Below are 21,718 nucleotides of genomic sequence, written 5' to 3' on the forward strand. Positions count from 1 at the left end.
AGAAAATTCTTGATTTCACAAATCATAAAATAAAAGAAATATATCATGAATAACCTCATCATATAAATCAATAACCAATGTATCACATGTGAAACAAGAAAAAAATAAAAGAAACAAAAACATAAAACAAAGTGTCTCCCCCTAACATATACAACCCATAAGAAATTAAAACATCACAAGAAGAAATAAATACATCACGAGAAGAAATAAATACATCACAAGCCCAACAACATATACAAAAAGCTCCTAGATACAATCTAAAACTCCAAAACTCCCCCTATCTCCATCATATGTACTCCCCCTTTTTGTGACGAATTGCCAAAGGGCAATCAAGGCTCATCATCAAAAGGAGGTGGTGGAGTAAACCACCGAGAACTCGCCAAATCAGCACGCAAAGCCTGAAGCTCCATAAGCACATCCACCAAAATCTGTCCATGCGACGCCTGAACGGTCATGACAGTGTCTAACATACTTCGTAGAGAAGCCTCGCTAGAAGAAAAAGGTAGAGGATCAACAATGGCAGTGGGATCGACATATGCCTCAGCAGTGGGATCACCAAATGAAGGCATAGATGTACCTGTAGAATACTCGATATTAGGGCATTTAGAGCTAGCTTTTAACTGAGCTACTCCTTGCCTAAGGAAGGTGGCCCCTATGGGAGCTATAATATGAACAGGCTCGAATGTAGGAAAATCCTCTAAACCTAAATGTAATAAAATCCTATGGATAAAAACAAGGAAGAAAAGACCAAGTGATTTAGAACTACTCCTATGAACCTCAACCAAAGAATGAATGAAAAGAGTAGGAAAACTCATAGGAGCATCAGTCACAAGGGCATACAAAAATGCACATCTCTCAATAGGAGTGGTGTGCAAGTGAGAGATAGGCCAAATAGAATGACAAGAATTCCAGAAAAACAAATAATTGATCTCAGTAAGCTCATGAGAGGTGACACGAGGATCAGTACTCCAACTAATGGAAGTACCGGTGATGTAAGACATAGTTTCATCAAGAGGAGGGGTCTCAGTGTATGGGTACACCAGCTGCTATACCAAAGGTACACCAAGAGCAGTGGCCACTACGGAAGGAGTAATGACATATTCTTCACCCCTTATCCAACTTATCACATATTGAGTGTTGAAATCATCGAAGTGAACAGAGAGGTTCGAATAGAACTCTCTAATCAAGGTAGTAGAAGGAGGGTGCTCAACCTCTAACAATGGTAACCATCCCCTACGCTCAAAGTTCCTACGTATCTCCGGATCTAACTCATCTAGTATGACCTTAGACTCAGCCCAAACCGACCTAAAAATGTTAAGCTTCTCATAGGTTTCCTGGTTTTTCTCAAACCTAAACTTATCACTCTTAAAAGCCGGGGTAGAGGGGGTGGAGGTTTTCTTATTGGCTCTAGTCTTCCTAACCATGATGCTAAGGGTTGGAAAGAAAAGACAAAAATAGAAACCAAAGAAAGAAAACAAAGTAAACCAAGGGCAGACTGCATAGAGAGGGTTAGATTAGAAAAAATATAGAAAATAACAATCTATATGATGCATGACATGAATGCACATATGATGCATGCTCTAATGCATTGAAATTTGTTCAAATTTACTTCACAAACCATCAATTGACATGAACATAGAGTTTTAGAACAAAAAACCCAAATTTAGAAAAACCCAATTTCAAAAATCCTAACAAATTGATCAATTTATCATTACACTAGTTAGATAACATCATATAATGACATGATCAATCAATAACACAAGTCAATTTTATCAAATTTAGCCCAGTTGAACAAAAACCCAATTTCTTAAACTTTCAAGCCCTAGAATTTCAAAATTTTCCCAAATCACAAAATTAATCAAATTAATTCATGGGAATCATGTTAATAACATGCAAGGGCAAAAACCCATCAAACAAAATTAATTAAAAACAACTGATTTGAACAAAAATCCCAAAATCCCTAGGTTCGAAATTCAAAAAAATGCATGAAAATGCATGAAAAATATTAATAAAATGAAAAGGAAAGGGTAAAAGTGACTTACAAGCACTAGAATACAAAAACCCTTGAGAAATTTGAGGAAGAAATCGAAAAATTTGGCTTAGATTGGATCGGTCGAAGAAGAACAGTCACAAGAGTGTTTGAAAAGTTTTAGAAAGTGTGAAGAAGAACACATGAGAAAACTGTTTTTAAAACACTCGCTGACCGATTTTCGATTGGTCGAAAATTAGATTCAATCGATCTAGCATCAATTAAGCACTGATCAAGCCAGGCAGATTGTAACCAAAATTTTTATTGCATTTTCGATCAGTCGAGAAACAACTTCGATTGATCGAAAAATCTGGAAAATTGAATTTTTTGAAAAACAAAGCAAGATAATGCAGAAACAACTCAAAAAACCATATTTCATGAATGAAATGCATGAGTATGAGTTTAAAAGTTTTCCAAAAACACATGAATTCAACCCAGGTCTTCCAAAAACACATTTTTGAATCAATTTGTCCTCAAAAACTCAAACATTAAATACATTTTGCAATAAAATCAAGGAATTTTTAATCTTGGATGGCCACAACAAGATCACACACAATATCATGTACTAGGTTTAGCAAAGAATAACTTGTGTAGTGTGTGCAATTAGCAATAGGTTGAGATACATGTGATGTGATATGTAGATAGTAATCAATCATAATTTCTACAAAATTCATCACATAAGTTTGAAAGAGACTATCACTCAAAGAGTTACATCATATAACTCTCACATCTCCTAGAAAACAAGATTGCAATCATGTAAGTTTCTTGTTTTGCCTCATAATGTACACACCAATTTTATTTTATTTGAAATTATGAGATTAGTCAAGTAATGTACACACCAATTTTATTTCATTGTGAATTTATTATAGCCCAATAATATACACACCAATTTTAGCATTAATCCGAAGCTACACCTTATGTTCTTTTTGTGCATGTGCTATACTTTTTTAAGCACAAAATCTTATGATATGCACTAAGGTGGTCATGATTGGCTAGTAAATAGTGGTGAGATGGTTATTTATGCTTTTCTCATTAAATTCAAGTCCAAACAATCAAAAGCATGTGACTTCAAGATCAAGTGATCAAAAACTATAAGCAATTCCCACACAACATGCACTATAAAGCTGCAACTAGCAAAGTGTAGTAAAATAAGCTCATCCAAGCTAAAAAAGGTACATAAACATGTTATGTAAAGATAATATGGCCAGACTTGATTACAAGTCTAAAAAATAATGCAAAACACATTTTTCCTTCTTTTTCCCTCTTTTTTTTATTATTATTTTTTTTATATATTTTGAAAAGAATAACAAAAACAACCTATCATGAAATGCATGAATGTTATGCAATGCAAATCCTAAAAAAAAAAGTAAATAAGAATGGTAACAAATAGTAGAGAGATGAAGCACAAGGACCATGAAAGCCAAAGATGACTAGGGACACAAAATCACACCAATTACTTGACGAAGTGTCTCAAACTTACTTCTATCAAGAGGCTTGGTGAAGATGTCAGCATTCTGATGTTCAGTAGGGATATATTCAAGAGTCACAATTTTTCTTTCAACCAGATCCCTAATAAAGTAATATCTAATCTCTATGTGCTTAGTTTTAGAGTGTTGAACAAGGTTCTTAGAGATATCGATAGTAATAGAATTATCACAATAGACAACTATGGTGTCTTGTGATATTCCATAATCACTCAAAAGCTTTTTCATCCAAAGAAGTTATGAATAGCAACTTCCAGTAGCAATATATTCTGCTTCTGCAGTAGACAGAAAGACAGAATTTTGTTTTTTACTCATCTAAGCAACAAAATTGGCTCCTACATAAAAACACCTACCAGTGGTGCTTTTTCTATCATCGGCATTGCCAGCCCAATCTGAATATGAGAATCCAGCAAGAGACAAATTTGACTCTTTGCTATAAAACAATCCATAATCACAAGTTCCACTAACATATTTTATGATTCTTTTAACAGCATTCAAATGTGAAATCTTAGGATTAGATTGAAACCTAGAACATACACCAACACTGAAAGCAATATCAGGACGACTTGCAGTTAAATACAAAAGATAACCAATCATGCTTCTATATAATGTAACATCAACAGACTCACCCAATGAATCATTGGTTAACTTTGCATTAGCAGTCATTGGTGTTCTAGCATGTGTAGTCTTGTCAAGTCCAAATCTCTTGACTAGATTTCTAGCATACTTTGCTTGGTTGATGTAAATTCCAGAATCCGTTTGCTTCACCTGCAATCCTAAGAAATAAGTTAGTTCACCAACCATACTCATTTCAAACATCTTCTTCATTTCATCTGCAAAAGATTAAGCAAGAGAATCATTAGTAGCACCAAAAACAATATCATCAACATAAATTTAAGCTACTACAAAATAATTCTTATCCTTTCGTATGAAGAGAGTAGTATCTGTAAATCCTCTTTTGAATCCATGCTTAGTGAGATATGCAGTTAACCTATCATACCATGCCCTGGGAGCTTGTTCCAAACTGTAGAAGGCTTTCTTCAACTTCTAGACATCATCTAGTCTTTGAGGATCAACAAAACCCTTTAGTTGTTCAACATACACCTCTTCTTGCAACATCTCATTCAAATTCAAATGACATCCATTTGATACAGCTTGAAATTCAAATGACTTGCTATGGCCAAAAGTATTCTAATGGATTCCAATTTTGCTACCAATGCAAAAGGCTCATCAAAATCAATCCCTTCTACTTGTGTGTATCCTTGAGCAACAAGTCTTGATTTGTTTCTAATAATGGTACCATGTTCATCTGACTTGTTCTTAAAAATCTACTTAGTTCCAATCACATTTACTCCATTTGGTTTAGAAACTAATTCCCACACATCATTCCAAACAAATTGATGAAGTTCTTCATGCATAGAATTAACCCAATTAGCATCTTGAAGTGCTTCATCTACCTTTTTCAGTTCAAATTGGGATAGATAACATGAGTGAGTAATTACATTCAAGGCTTTGGATCTCAATCTCATGTTATCATTCAAACTACCCAATATGTTTGTGGCAGGGTGATTTAACTTTTCTCTAGAAGATGGACATTTGACCAGAGATGTGGAAGTACCTTTTTGCTCTGATGAAGGACTAGGCTCACTTTGTTCTTGTTGAGTTTCATGAACCGGTGTGGATGGTTCTGAACTAGATGGTACTGAAACAGCATCATTCAACAACAGTAGCTCTTCATCACTATGCTTCCCAACATAATCATCAGAAATAGAATCATCAACCTCCATAATCTTTTCTTGAATTGGAGGAGTGTTTTCTGAATGAGTTTTTGAATATAGTTCATCATTAATCACCACATTTGAAGACTCCATGACTGTTTTAGTTCTCAGATTGTATAATCTGTATGCTCTACTAGTGGAAAGTATCCTAGAAAGTATCCCTTGTCGCTCTTTGCATCAAACTTTTCTAAGTTCTCCCTATCATGCAAAATGTAACAGTCACTGCCAAGTATCTTGAAGTATTTGACAACAGGCTTCTTTCCTCTCCAGAGTTCATAAGGAGTTTTCTTGGAATCAGGTCTGAAATACACCCGGTTAAGTGTATGGCAAGCAGTGTTAACTGCTTCTCCCCAGAAGGACTTGGGCATCTTTTTGTTATGTAGCATGACACAAGCCATCTCTTGAACAACCCTATTCTTTCGTTCCACTATTCCATTCTGTTGTGGTGTCTTGGGTGAAGAGAACTCTTGACGTGTGCCTTGACCATTACAGAAGGTAGCCAATTTTGTGTTTTCAAATTCTCTTCCATAATCACTTCTAATTCTGGCTATCACAGTACCTTTCTCAACTTGCAATTTCTTGCATAAGTGTGTCATCTTTTCAAGAGCCTCAATTTTATCTCTTAAAAGCACAACCCAAGTATATCTAGTGAAATCATCCACAACAACTAGAACATACTTCTTTCCAACTAAACTCTGAACTCTGGCAGGACCCATGAGATCAATGTGCAACAACTCTAGAGGTCTTGAAGTTTGAACTTCAGTTACAAACGGATGTTTGGACTTCACTTGTTTACCCATCTGACATGGTCCACATATGCACTTTTTTATCTTTTCAAACTTGAAATCTTCTCTAATTGCTTGTGACTTGCATGTCCCAACTGTTGATACCATAAGTCTACTTGATTGATCTTTACACTGAAACACTTGTTGCTTATACTTGGTATTATACCATAACAGTTGTCAACTGTCCTAACACCAATACACATGCAGTCACCTCCTCCATCAAGTATCTCACATTCATACTTGGTGAAGAGAACATTCAGTCCATTGTCACAAATCTAACTGATGCTAAGTAAGTTAGCCTTCAGCCCTTCAACATACCAAACATCTTCAAAAACTGGCAACCCTGGAATGTCCACAGTTCCAATGCCTCTAATCACAGATTTGCTTCCATTTCTAAACGTGACTATCCCAATCTTTCCTTCAAAAAGTGTCTTGAATAAAGCTTTATTTCCTGTCATATGCTTGGAACAACCACTATCCAAATACCAAAGACAAGAATCACGTGCCTTTAAGGCGGTTAAAGCAGTATAACACACATAATTATCATCACATGTAATTATACCAAGATACTCAAGGAAAGACTTAACAAATGCAAAAAAAGACAAACCAAAAGTAGACAAGTTGGAATTTTAGCAATAAGAACTTCAAAGAATCCATGACAATAAGGGTCAATGATCAACTCTTAGATCAAAGGATCTAAATACAAGATCTAATCCGCTCTGATACCACTTGTACATTTTTAGACCCCTTAAAACACAAGTTGTTTAACCTAGTTATTTAATCAAGTGATTACTTAGATAAATTATTCAGATCTAGGTTAACATAATCAAATCATATCATGTAAATAATGCGGAAACATAAAAAACACACGATATGATAACCCAAGAAAACCAAACCGGTGAAAAACCTAGGGAGGATTTAACCTAGTTATCATCAAGGTAAAATAGATCCACTATGAAATAATTGAAGTTTGTACAATAAGACTTAGACCATTAACATCCTATTGCTACCTCAAGTAGAAAACTTACTACCACAACCACGTGACAGCTCTGAGTCCACGGACTACTTCTTTCCTTGATCCACAGCAACCACAAGTTCTCCTACTTGTGTTTTTCTTTAAGCTCTTGAAATAGCAACTGAAGAGATCACCAAGTTCTTGACATCAATCTTGATCTTGATAACCTAAGTGTGTATGAAGGTAAACACCTCTAGATCTCACAAAAGATTCACACACACAGCATATTAACAACCTCTAAAATGTGGCTAGGGTTTTTCCTTTTATACTTGAAGCAAAACATAAAACCCTGCACGTCATATTGACTTGGGTTGAGTTAGAAATTCAGCAAAAAAAACAATTTGCACGAGATTCGATCAATCGAGTCTAATTTTTGATCAATTGAGCCTTGCAGATTTAGTCCAGTAAATTCTGCAATCACTCGATTCCAACTTTACACATAAACACATTTTGAGCAGCCTAAATCTAGACTCTAAGTTTTGATCATGGTTTGTCAACACATTACACATTGAAGTTCTAATACATTTAGTTCCTAATTTCTTAAAACCTAACAACCTACTTAAAAGGCCTTCAGTTCCTTGATGTTTCAAGAAATCACTTGTCAGGATAAACGCCAAAAGGTTTAGAAAAGCTTCCATTTCTAAAAAATTGAACCTCTCATTCAATGATATCGAGGGTGAGGTACCAACAAAGAGAGTTTTCAAAAATGCAAGTGCTATATCAGTAAACGGAAATACTAAACTCTGTGGTGGTATTCCACAATTGCAGTTGCCTCCATGTCCTGTCAAAGTCATGAAACCAAGGAAGTCCCTTTCATCTATATATTACTAAAAGTTAAAGCGTAGCATTTAATATTGTTACACTCACGTTGAGCCACATCAGTAGCCATGTCATTCCTATCCTCTTTCCTAAATTTATCCTACAATTTTAAAATAGTTTTTATCAGTTTTAAAATACTAATAAAACTAAAATTATTTCCAACCTACCTCTACCATAAAGCCCACTTCCTATAAATTTAATTCCACCAGCCTACTTCTTCTAAATTTAATTCAAACATAAAGCCCAAACCCAAGCCTTCTCAACCAAAAATCCTTTGAAAATCAAAGTTACAACTTCCTAGATTTCCTTCCCTTTTCTTTCTCATGCAAAACGTGTTCCTTCCCCTTCCCCACCTTCTAACAGCAGATTTCTCACGCAAACCGTGTTCCTTCCCCTTCCCCACATTCTAAAGGAGGACTTTCAAAATGCTGTCCACCAAAACAGCCAAACCCATTCCAAATAGCCCTTACTTTATAACGCCAACCCTTTCTTTATCCCCTCCTTTTGCTCTACCTGTGTTCAATGGTTTCAAAACTTCAGCCCTTCAGCTTGCTAACACCAACATCTCTCTCTTCCAAAGACAGTTTCAAAACTTAAGACCTTTGGCTTTCTAAAACAGAATATTTGATGATTCACTTCAGACCTTTAAAACTTGAACAAAACACTAGGTGGAGCTATTGAAGAGGAGGCAGATTTCACAGAAACAGACATCCTCGGCAGTTAAGACGGAGTGCTGATATGCTCCCATGATGTAACACTGGATCTCGATAATAGAGCAAATATTGCAAACTTCAGTCAGTTTGCTGATCGAAAAAGAACTTATGAGGTCTAGGGTGTGAATATGACTGGGTGTATGTCTCTCAATTTCTGGCTTAATAGCACTACACATCTGTTTTATTAAGTCCTTTTTTATATGAAAACTAGGTTATATATCTATTCAATTATTTTAAATTTTTCTCTTTCTTCTTTTCCCCTTTCAGTTTTAGGTTACTATGGTGAGAATTACAGAAAGAGTCGTTAATCTTTACTTTGCCGGACTATATTTTAGCAAGGTGATTAGAAATTTACGATTAGTATGTCCTCATTATCTTCAATTCAGTTTTATGTTACATCAAGGCATTTGTTATTTGCAGCCTGGGAAAAATGGCATTCTAAGTGTGGATGCACGTCCCTCAGGTGCCATAAATGTGGCAAATAGATGCAAGGTATATATTTTCCACAGATTAGCATTGCATTTGGTACAAGTCAATTTTACACAATAATGAAATTCAGACTTTCCAGTTCAAGATAGTTGAAGTTACCTTGATGTGAATGGAGTTTCCAATTGGTGGTTTTTTTTAAAAAATTTTAATAGGTAGTTGTTTGAGCAAGTACATGCTTGCATTTGTGCATTCATTGTGTGTGTCTATATATATATAGAGTGTGTGTGTGTGTGTGTGTGTGTGTTGCAATATTTTTTCTTCTGTATGAAATCTGACGGGGATTGCACAACAATGCCACCCCCTTATCCCTCTAGACGTCCTTTGAGACTTCAGTAGATCTAATAACATTCCTTGGCTATGTATGAATGTTTCTTTAAAGCTTCTATAATCAGTTTAAAATTTGCTTTGTGCAGGCACCAATATTTGTAAGTAGACAAATTGTCTTGGAAGATGCTATTAAAATTGGTTATGGAATGGGCTGAACACATGATACTAAGTCTACTTATGATGTGTCCCTTGACAAGTATTGTGCGCATAGTTGGGGACCTTATAATTGCTATCATTTGTTATTGTTGTATCTCGTAGCATGAGTTATTTCTTCTCCAGTGCTGCAGATGGTCCAGATATACTGTCGGACCTGCTTGATTTTTTATGTATTTATTTAAATGTTAAATTTTGTATAATGGGTTTTATTTATTTTGATCATTATGATATTTGCAGGTGAACATCTTTGCATTTTTTGCAGTCGCTAATTTTTTTTCCCTCTCCATCTCTACATGAAGTTTGTGAGTTTTTTCCTGCAAATTAACATATATGAACATAGCTAGCTATGTACCTATTTCTCTGTTTATACAATTGAATTTCTGTTTTGGGTGATTCAATTAATTTTGTATTTTTGGGAAAATCTAATGGTTGGACCTAGCTTCATGCTAACTCAGTTTCATTTTATTCATTTGTCTTAGTGACTTTAAAGTTATACAAAAGCAAAACTATATATGCTTAAGCCATTTTAGGCTGCAGCTCAATAATTTTTCTCTTTTCTTAACATATAAGAACATAATATTTAAGAAGAAAAGAGAGAAATAAGTTGTACCCTTTATATAACTGGCAGAGATCCTCTTTTAGCTATTTGAATTTGGATTTTCCTAAACACCTCCCACCTCTAACTTTGATAAGTAGAAGTTCAAGGCCATACTCTTATATTTGTATATATCAGTTTAGTGATTGGAATTTCTTCCCTTTTTTTTTTTGGGTGTATCCCTTCTAAGGTCATGAGTTTCGAAATGTCTAGGTTCAAGACAACTACCTTAGTGTTTTGTAGTTGTCCTTTATAAAAAGACCCCATAGTTAAGATCCTTATTCAAGAGTTTATGGCTAATTCGAGGTATCCTGACCTCCAAGAGAATTGAAAGAATAAAAGAGGGAAATTAGAGAAAATAACTGATAGAGGAATAGAGAGAGAAATGCAGACTGTAATTTTTCATAGCTTGAGAAGAATTACAGCACACACACCACTTTTATGTTTTTCAAATTCTTTCTGATTTGAATTCACTCAGACTCCATGTAATTTCATTTTTTAAACACATACCATACCTTCTTGCTTTATTTATTTAAATGTTAAATTTTGTATAATGGATTTTACTTATTTTGATCATTATGATATTTGTAGGTGAACATCTTTGCATTTTTTTCCCTCTACATCTTCGCATGAAGTTTGTGAGTTTTTTCCTGCATAATTAACATATATGAACATAGCAAGCTATGTACCTATTTCTCTATTTATATGATTGAATTCCTGTTTCTGGTGATTCAATTAATTTCATATTTTTTTCAAACATTTTTTAAGTAAAGATGTGGTTTTTATCTTTTTCACTGTGTCATATAGTCCATATACCTGGGTTTAGGAACATATTGTGTGTATCATTGAAATTCTGCAAACATGTTTGGGCAAAGGTGGGGGGTTTTCTATTTTCCACCATGTCTCATAGTTATTATATGTGGATTTTTTAGGATGTCACTCAATAGTCCCATGGACCTTTCTGCTTTTGCAATCTTCTCTCCTAATTAGGTTGATGTAAAAGTCTCCCACTTTCAAGAATTTACTTCTTTGGGTTCGGATTTGTAGCTAGAAAAAAAAACACACAAAAAATCAAATTTCTATTACTTATAATTCAATGTAAGGATTAGATTAATAATATTGTTTCTTTTGATTGTTGTTTTTCGCCCCCTTTTATCACTACCTCTTTTGTGTTGTGGGTCTTATATGGGTCTGTTCATTTTTAAGTATTTGGGATGGGATAGACAATACTTGAAGTAATTGTTACTTTTTATATATTACACATCATTACGTAATATTTATATTCCCACGCATCGAGTAGGTCTGCGGCTAGTTCAAACTAATAATTGCAATCACTATTGTTATTCTATGTTTCCTTCTATTTTCATTCCTTCTTGTTCCTTTTTGGAGGAAAAAATCAAAAAGGGATTCTTCTTTTGTCTCAACAATAGAACTCCTTCCAAATGTGTCGTACAAAATGCTTTATCAAGCAACCAATGGATTTTCTCCAAGTAACTTAATTGGAACTGGCAGTTATGGATTTGTATATAAAGGAGTTCTTCACCCCGAAGAAAGATTAGTTGCTATAAAGGTCCTTAACCTTCAATGAAAGGGTGCTTCTAGGAGTTTTTTGGCTGAATGTAATGTATTAACAAATATCTGGTATAGGAATCTTGTTAAGATATTAACATGTTGCTCCAGCATAGATTACAGTGGGAATCAATTCAAAGCTTTAGTCTTTGAATTCATGAGAAATGGGAGTTTAGATATCTAGCTGCATCCAGAGATAGATAGGGAAGATCGATCAAGGGACTTGAGCCTTCTTCAGAGACTAAATATTGCAATTGATGTTGCTTTGGCATTAGATTATCTTCATAGCCATTCTGTGCAACCAATCATTCATTGTGATTTGAAGCCTAGCAATATTCTTCTTGACAATGACATTGTTGATCATGTAAGCGATTTTGGTTTGGCAAAATTACTCTCAACCATGACTTATTCTTCTGAAACACAAACTAGTACAATTGGGGTAAAAGGATCTATTAGCTATGCTACTTCAGGTAAAACCCATTCTATTTGTATTAACATGCAACACAGAAACACACATAGCTCTAAACATGAATTATGCCGTGATAAATCATAGATTTGATTAATTGGCAGACATCAACTATTGACTATCCATTGACTAAGCATTTTTTTCGGCATTCACTTCCTCAACTCTATAAGTTGAGATGATAGCTTGTCAATCAACAACATCAAATATGGAATAGCTGGCCTCAAAACAGAACTATGCTATTGTTTTTTGTTATTGCGTCTGTCAACAAATAATATTCAAGTAATGGATAATAATAGGACTCGTGATTTTATTTGAACCTGGCTCCAGTCAAGTACCTAAAGTAAAGTGTGCAAATTGTAACAGTTGTAAAATAATTAAATTAGATTATCATAATCCTGACCATTAACCATATTTTCCGTTCAACATATACCAGGTGCTATTCTAATATAGAAATTATCATCTTTTATAAATGAAATTTTGAAATGATAGCATATATCATACCGTTCTCCTTAAGTTCAACTTCTTTTTGCTTTTTTGACAGGTGAAATGAATTTTTACTCCCATTAAATCTCAAATCTCATTACAAATAAGAACTGCAAATCTTCTTCCATATCATAAACTGTAGAGTATGGCATGGGCTGCACGGCATCAATCGAGGGGGATGTGTATAGCTTTGGAGTATTTCTGCTAGAGTTGTTCCTGGGAAAGAGACCAACTAATGAAATGTTTAAAGATGATCTCAATCTCTACAATTTTGTTAAGAACTTAAGATGGCATTGTCGGAAGGATTTGTTCAAGTTGTGGACCAAACCCTTCTCATTATAGCAATCGAAGAAATGCCAGCAGCAATATTGGTAGCCTGAGAAGATAATAATGAGAATGAAATTGAAGCAAATGAAGAAACTCAAGGTATTGTGAACCTCTATCAAGTGGAAGCCAATGTGTACAAGTGCTTAGTCTCAGTACTTGAGACTGGACTTGCATGTAGCGTGGAGTCACCAAAAGAAAGAATGAAAAATATGGAGGAAGTCACCAAGGAACTACATTTGATCAAAAATACTTTTCTTAGTTCTAGGATCTGAAGACTTAGTAGAATCCAAGTTGAGGTATTGCTAACTTTCAAATTTGAATTTACTCCAGTAAAATTTCACATGAAAATTATCTCATAAAATTGTTGAAGACGTCCAAAGTGAAATATACTGTCCATGAAGGGTATTTTTTCATAAACACAAGTGTGGAGTCTCAAATTTTTTTTTTTTTTTGGTTGCAGATGATCTTGATTGTACAACTAAAATTTCTGTATAAAAATGTTGGAGTAACAACTTTGGCCAAAATATGTTGATCCATAAAATTTATATATGACGTAAATGCACTTTTAATCCCTACATTTTGAGCCTATTTCTATTTTGGTCCCTACATTTTCATTTTACCATTTTTAGTTCCTAAACCAATTAACACGTGTTATTTTTATCTTTTCCGTTAATCAATAGACAAAAATATCTGAGGTAGCTAATGGAGGAATTAAAATATTATTAAAAATCCATCATGGCACTCATCACCCAATCCACATCAGATTATAATTTAAAAATTAATTTCTCAATTTTAACAAAAGAAAACATATGAGTTAAAAATTTTAAATAAATAAGAACACATAGGAACATAAGAACAAGAACAAGAACAGAACCCCAAATTTAATCACAAACACAATTAGAGGATTCTTTTATACAACATTTTTTATTTGTTTTTCTTAGAAAACAAACACAAAAATAAACCCACACAAACCCAAAAAATTGAACCCACTTGGCTTAGACTCTCAAACTCATGTAAATTCTCAAACTCTCTCTCTCTCTTGACAAACTTTCTTTTCCTCTCTCACCTCTCTTACTGAGCCGGATCTCATGTTGTCTACCTTGCCCTCTTAAACCCACACCCTAGGTGGCGGTGCCTAAGAGAGGAGGAAATGTTGCAACAGATCTAGCGATGGGTTTGGTGGTTTCAGATCTAGTGTAGCTGTTTGTGTGGTGGCGGATTGGCTTGGGATGATTCAGGACGGCAGTTTAGGGTGGGTGTGGTTGTTTATGTGGTGGCGGATCGGCTTGTGGTGATTCCAGATGGCGGTCTATCATATATGTTGATTTTTGGCTATGTAGATCTGTGTTGCAAATCGTGTTTTGTATATGTAAATGTGTATATAATCGAGTAGGTTTAGATAAATTTTTTGATTTGTATTTGATTGGGGTTGGGTTTAGATGGAATGGACTTTGATGGTGCTGTCCAAATTTTTATTCTTTCATTTTCTTGGCAACCAAACAAAGGCTAAAAAAAGAACTGAAATTTTTTTGTTTTTATCTTTTTCTTTTTTTCTCAATATGTAAATTTGAGAAATGATTTTGCTTGGGTTTGAGGATGGGAGCTTTGGAATTTATGGTTTTTTTATTTTTATTTTATGGTGTTTTTATGCTGAATTTTCTAGGTTTATGAATTGATTTGCTGGAGGTTTCATTTCTGATTGAAAGATGAGAAAATCTGGGTTTGAGTTGTGATTTTGTATATCTGGGTTTTGTGGTTTGAGAAAATCTGAGATCTGCTATTGGGTTTGTGTTTGTGTTTTTGTATTTGGTTGACAAGAAAGGGCAAGAAAATGCAAGAAAATCTGGGCATGTGTTCTTATGTTTAAAATATGGGTTTGTGTTCTTTGGTGTTCTTGTTGAAGATGAACATAGATCTAAATTGATGTATTTTTGGATTTTAATTTTTTTTTTCAATCGGTTAAAATTGATAAATTAAAAAAAATTAATTGGTTGTTGATGTGGCATTTTTAATATTATTTTAAGAGAGGTGCTACATCCACAACATTTTTACAACAAATCATAGGTGGTTAATTGTTATTGGTTTAAATTTGAACCTAACACTAAGATTACTTTTTTTGTCCCAACAATAACAACCAGTAACAACCTACCACTTAGAATTTGTTGTAAAAATATTGTGGACATATCATTTCTCTTATTTTAATGGCCATGTAGCCATTCTTAGTGCCAGCAGTGCACTTTGTTAGCCACGTTGAATATTTCTGTTAGGAAACTAATGGTAGGGACGGAAATGGATGGCATTTTTCAAAATAGGGACGAAAAGCAGTAAAATAAAAATGTAGAGACCAAAATAGAAATAGGATCAAAATGTAAAGACTAAATGTGCACTTACGCCTTTATATATTAAATGTATTTTGTCCCTAATGTCTTAAATAAATGTGCATTTTTCTCAGTGCAAAAAAAAATAAAATAAATAAGTGTGCATTTTGGAAACCGATTAAAAACTAACTTTTTGCTTAAATTATTCATTGTTTGTGGGTACTAAATTACTTTTTGTCTCAAACTTTATTTTAAATATTCTAACTTTCAGTTTTTTTTATATAAAACAACCTAACTTTTAACTTTTTGTTTCATATTATGCAAATAAAAATAAACTACTAGAAATAAGCAATTGTCAAAACGGATACTAAAGTTTAACAAACTAATGCTATTAATCTCTCTAATTACATTAATTTTTCTTGTATATATGGCTAACAAAGCAATGAGATGACTTTTTTTAGTTTTTTTTTTTTTTTTTTTTTTTTTTTTTTTTTTTTTTTTTTTTTTTTTTTGAGGAAAAACTTTGTTTAGTAACTTGGCAGTTGAATTTTATGGCTAACAAAGCAATGAGATGTTGAATTTTATGGCTAACAAAGCAATGAGATGACTTTGTTTGGGCTTTGCTTCTCCTTCTTCTTCTTCTTCACACTCTTAACAGTTTTAGAAAGAGGGTTCAAATTGTGTATGGTTGGGTGGTTGCCCCTCTCTGAACCCAATGATTTCATCAACTTAGCCCTTCAAATCAACCACCCATGACCCTTCTCTTCTAAACCCTACACCCAAAGATCAATATCAAAAAAAGATGACTTTGTTTAGTTTTTTTTTTTTTTTTTTGAGGAAAAACTTTGTTTAGTAACTTGGCAGTTGAATTTTTATTAAATAATTACAACATGGAAAAAAAAGAGCCAAATAAATTTTAATTTTTGTTTTAAATTTTCTTACTGGCCCTTGAGTTTCAAAATTTTCAGTTTTATGAAGAGCCAAATAAAAAACTGAATCAAATAAAAATGACCAAAATAAAGTATTTAAAAGGTAAAAGGTCAATATCAAGAAAATTCAAATAGGAAGGATCAAAATAAAAAATTTTGAAACTTAAAAGGCTAAAATAAAAATAGCTCCAAACCAAACTTTAAAAAGTTACTAAAAAGTTAAAACCCTCTGGGAGTCCAAAATCATTGTACCCTTGTCCCTAAAACCCCAAACCCCTTCTCTCTGCAACTCAAACTCAAGTCAGAGAAATGGCTTTCACTTCCATTCTTCGCAAGTCGGGTTCTTCTTTGGCCCCACTCGCAACTCGACTCGTTCGTGGCCAGGGAAATTACCATCGTGCCCTCTTCACGGCCAAAACCCACTCCAATCTCTCTCACAGTCATGGGGCTCGTTTGGTAAATATGTTTAAAATTGAAAATTGTTGTTTAAAAATATATGTGAAAATATGTATAGATAAAAAAGTGTGTAAAAATTAGTGTAATAATGATTAAAACTTAAAAATTGTTGTTTGAAACACAAACCAAACACCCCCATAGGATCACATTTCTGAGCCCTTTTTTGGTTCCCAACCTTCACTACTCTTCTGCTTCGAAGAAGCCCAGCTCTGATGAGACCCTTTTACGAGTGATTCTGTCAGAGATCCAGTGCTTGCAGGAGACTGATGATCATGATCGTGTAGGTATTTATGTTGTTTTATTCTATTTTTTATAAATATTTTTGGGGTTTTGGGCTGTTTGGTTGCTGAGAAAGTGTGGCAAAATGAAAAGAAAATGGAACTTATAGGGCTATTTTTGTAGTTTTTTGGGAGAAGATGAAAAACCCACCTCAATGTCATCGAAGGGTTGTATTTGGGCACGGAAAAATCAATAATAATTTGATATCTAGGATTTTAATTTCTTGAATGTTTACTATCTTTCTGGGCAATAAAATGGCGGGGTTGAGTGGTTGCTCCTGTTTTCAGGTCCTGGGACCTGAATTGTGAATAATTTTAGTGAGAATGGGAATTTCAGTTTCTTTATTGTCACAAAAAAAAAAAAGGGCAAGAAATGAAAGAGAAGGATAGAGGTTTGTGCTTCAAGTTTTGATTACTGCAATTCTTAATATGCAAGCAGCTAGAGGATGTTTTTTAAAAGTTGTAGTTATTCTTTTTATTCTTATTACTTTCCAGATAGACAAACAGAATTAAGACTTGTGATAGTTATTGTTGCCTCATACTTGGGTTGTTATTCGGCTGTAGTTCTTGGTTTTTAATAAAAAAGAGCCAGATGATCCAGAGGTTTCAGATGGATTTTGGAGATAATACTCTGAATTGTGTTGGTTTTGGTTTACTTAGAGAAACATTTATTGGTTTGTTAATGTTCGATGGATATCCTTGTATACATTTGTCGATCACTTGTGGAAACTTCCTTTGATGTGGATGTCTTTTAACTATAGATGCTCTTGTAATGTAGTGCTTTAGGAGCTTACCTTATCTTTTTCTTTTTTTTTCTTCTTTTAATGAATATGCTTATACACTTATTAATTGTCTTACTGATAGTGGTGATCACATCTTTTTATTTGATAGGTTGAACAGATTCCAAGTGATTTTCCTTTCGAAATTGTGGATAATCCAGGACTTCAAACTAAATAAATAAATTCTGTTTTGATTTCATGTCCTATATTGATTAATAACAAAATAAAACGGGTTTGCCCTTGTTGACAACTCCGGCCTTAGGCATAGCTGGAATTTGTCTCGGTTTCATATTTCGAGCTAAATCATTTGGATGGAATTTCACTTACTGTTTTCAGCGATATGATTTATCTTATAATACTTGTGTGAAGCTTTTGGTTGTTCTGTAGGCACGTATTTGTTTGTGGCGTTATTATACATATAGGAGATAATGGGGATTTATCTGCCATCTGAACTTTGACTTGCATTCTTTATTAGTCTGTAATCAAAACTGTTGCTAACATCCTCACCGTGTAATCAATAGGAAAAGCAAGGGGCATATCACAATGAAGGCACTTATTCTCGTTGGAGGGTTCAGAACAAGGTTGAGGCCATTGACACTTTGTTACCCTAAGCCGCTTGTTGATTTCGCTAACAAACCTATGATCCTTCATCAGGTATTAGTTTATGTTCAACCATGTTCATCAATTGGAAAATGCGTTGTTGTCAGCTGTCTTTCTCCTTAGTATAATTTTGTTGATTATGCGCATTCTCTGTGAGCTTTTCTGTTAGAGAAATAATTATTTTGATTTTCATGATTGAAATTTGTAATTGAGAAGCTACTAATGTGAAATTTGTAATTGGGAAAAGTGTTAAGAAAAGTTCCAGTGGTTGACCAAGTATGATATTGAATATTTTTTCACCATGTTCCTTGTCCACCTATAATCTTGAAGTCCTGAAGTTTTGAAATTCAACCTCTGACTTGGTATTCTGAATTCTTCATATAAATATGATTTCTTTTTTGGTATTGATGGTGAAAATTTTTCCAATTTTTCTTAGAAAATGAATACAAAATGTAAATAACATTGATGAACTAGAAAATGCTATAATATATTGCAAACATTACTATAGATTCTGTTTGATTACTTTCTTAGTCCCTCTTGTGGTTGTACAGCCTCCTTTCCCCCACCTTACCTGCCTTTCCCTTGTTTGTTTGTGTGATAAATATAAGTTGACATATCTTTTGAATTTTTCATCAAATAGAGGCCCTTAAGGCTATTGGAGTCAGTGAAGTGGTTTTGGCCATCAATTACCAACCAGAGGTAAAGAATATGGCCTTTCTTCTTACTACTATGGTATAGTGATGATTTAATGCTGCAGAAATTAATGTTGCTTAAGTTCTGCAGGTAATGTTGAACTTCTTGAAGGATTTTGAAAAAAAGCTTGCGATCAAGATCACATGCTCACAAGAGATTGAGCCACTTGGCACTGCTGGTCCTCTTGCTCTTGCTAGGGACAAACTACTAGCTGATTCTGGTGAGCCATTTTTTGTTCTCAACAGTGATGTTATTAGTGAATATCCTCTTAAGGAAATGATTGCATTCCACAAGTCCCATGGAGGAGAAGCTTCAATAATGGTGACCAAGGTAACACTCTAAATTATCTTACTTGAAGACATTGTGAAACATGCGGGGAAAGGTGATAACAAATAATTTCTTCTTATTGTCTAGGTGGACGAGCCATCAAAATATGGTGTGGTGGTTATGGAGCAATCTACTGGAAAAGTTGAGAAATTTGTAGAGAAGCCAAAATTATTTGTTGGTAACAAAATAAATGCTGGAATTTACTTGTTGAACCCCTCAGTTCTTGATCGAATTGAACTGAGGCCCACCTCAATTGAGAAAGAGGTCTTCCCAAAAATTGCAGCAGAGAACAAGCTCTATGCTATGGTGCTACCAGGGTTTTGGATGGATATTGGACAACCGAGGGATTACATTACAGGGCTGAGACTCTACCTAGACTCATTGAGAAAGAATTCTCCATCAAAGTTGGCCAATGGCCCCCACATTGTGGGAAATGTTATAGTGGATGAGACTGCCAAAATTGGCGAGGGATGTCTGATTGGGCCTGATGTTGCCATTGGCCCCGGTTGTGTTGTTGAGTCAGGAGTTAGGCTCTCTCGCTGCACGGTAATGCGGGGAGTCCGCATCAAGAAGCATGCTTGCATTTCCAGCAGCATCATTGGCTGGCACTCCACTGTTGGGCAATGGGCCCGTGTGGAGAACATGACCATTCTTGGTGAAGATGTACATGTGTGTGATGAAATTTACAGTAATGGTGGTGTGGTTTTGCCCCACAAAGAGATCAAAGCAAGCATTTTGAAGCCAGAGATAGTACTGTGAGCGGGGAGCGTTTGTGAAATTAGTGTATTGTGTTTAGGAAGTAGTAAAGTTATTGCATCTGATTCTCTGAAACATGTTTGTTCTATTTTTCCCCTTTTCTCTTCTTTGTAAAAGTCAGTTTCTTCAAATCTGAGTGATGCGAGTTAAATTATTGAAGGGTCAGCGTTTTTTTTATTTATTGTAGGGCATAAAATGCACATTGGTGTGACTTGTATCTTAAAAGTGTATATATAGAAATAAATTATTTGTTGGTTTCTCCAGCTTTGTGTAACTTATCGAGATGAATATTCTATTAATATTTTGTTTTTAATAACATTTTTAATCAGATGGTTTATGCAATGTTTTCAATGTTTGTATTCTGTGATGTGTTCTTGAAGATCCTGTGTCCCAGTGTCGGTAGCATAGGTTTTGAATTCTTTACTCATCTCAATCATAACGGCAATAAATATTTTACAGAGTGGACCTATACAGATCTTTCTTTATCATATTTTGTCTGATTTGCTGAATAGTAATGCTTTCTTGACATATGCAACACAAGGTGAATAACTTTTTTTTTTGGATAGAGACTCAGGGTGAAGAACAAGTATGCGTTTGAGCATGGCATTTTTTTTTTTTTTTTTTTTTTTTAAATTTAAAAGTTATGTGACATTTTTTTGTAATGCATGTATCAAATATGCACTCATAAAATTGCTTGTTTGAGTGGGACAAGTTTGTCATGCATTCTTTTTCCTGCATAGCTTTTACAAGCTTTAGGAAAACATGGTGATCCTAATATCAATGGGATACAATGCAAAAATGAAGCAGATGTTTTATTTCAACTAATATGTATAATATGTATAGCTCAATGACATTGTTTGGTATTTCAAAATTTCAACCGAAACATCCAAGATTCAACTCCTCTCTCCCCCACCTAAAATATATCGAGAGTACATATTGGGCTAGAAGAGAAATTAGAGCCCTATGATTTCTTCTTCTGAATCATAGGCCAGAGCTAACTAAAGATCTGGATTGATGTTTTCCTGACCTGAAAATTTCATTTTTCTATCTCATTGTTTAGCAAAATTAACAATATAATAAAAAAGCCAAAAATTTTGGACTGTTTATGCCTCATCCATACATAACAGAGTGGCACCGACAATATAAAAGGTTCTACAGATTAATGGCTTATGGAAAATGTTAGATGTGAGCTGATTAGCTGGCTGAATCTCTTCAATAATTGCTGAGTACATTCTTTTGTGAAAAGAAAATATAGAAAACAATTGGAAAGTAATAAAGTACACAGAGAGCAATCAGTACGTGTGGCCTGGTCTTAAAATAAAAATTAAAACACGTGCAGTTCCTCATGGGAGTATGGACTATGGAACCATGTCCAAAGTCCAATCACTTATAAGAAGAGAGATGATGTAAAAAAGAGTTCTTCACGGTGAACCCTTGGTGTGCAATGATGGGCCAGAAAAGAAGCCCAACAAGTATGACTGTGTGGAGTATTGGGCCAACCCAAAGTCGAACTACTGGCTTACAACCCACAGAGCAAGGCGAGGAGA

The 21,718-nt window shown here is 34.3% G+C and overlaps 1 protein-coding gene and 1 long non-coding RNA gene across 5 annotated transcripts; both read left to right on the plus strand.

Annotated features, from left to right (window-relative positions):
- Positions 1-8,201: 8,201 nt before the first annotated feature.
- On the plus strand, positions 8,202-9,814 carry LOC115955237. Its single transcript, XR_004084069.1, has 4 exons — positions 8,202-8,761; positions 8,891-8,962; positions 9,044-9,115; positions 9,526-9,814. It is a non-coding gene; the product is annotated as an uncharacterized LOC115955237 (long non-coding RNA).
- A 7,037-nt stretch (positions 9,815-16,851) lies between these two features.
- LOC115957882 (mannose-1-phosphate guanylyltransferase 1-like) lies at positions 16,852-20,434 on the plus strand. Of its 4 annotated transcripts, none has more exons than XM_031076224.1 (5): positions 16,852-17,018; positions 18,317-18,455; positions 19,038-19,094; positions 19,179-19,418; positions 19,503-20,434. In XM_031076224.1, exons 1-5 carry the CDS (start codon positions 17,005-17,007, stop codon positions 20,172-20,174), a joined length of 1,122 nt encoding a protein of 373 aa, XP_030932084.1. In that variant the 5' UTR covers positions 16,852-17,004; the 3' UTR covers positions 20,175-20,434. The 4 variants fall into 4 exon arrangements, with proteins under 4 accessions (XP_030932084.1, XP_030932082.1, XP_030932081.1 ...); XM_031076223.1 differs by having other exon boundaries at positions 16,853-17,018; positions 18,317-18,449; positions 19,036-19,094; XM_031076222.1 differs by lacking the exon at positions 19,038-19,094 and having other exon boundaries at positions 16,852-17,022; positions 18,317-18,449.
- Positions 20,435-21,718: the final 1,284 nt, after the last annotated feature.

Source organism: Quercus lobata, chromosome 8, assembly GCF_001633185.2.
Source record: "Quercus lobata isolate SW786 chromosome 8, ValleyOak3.0 Primary Assembly, whole genome shotgun sequence".
Lineage (NCBI taxonomy): Eukaryota > Viridiplantae > Streptophyta > Magnoliopsida > Fagales > Fagaceae > Quercus > Quercus lobata.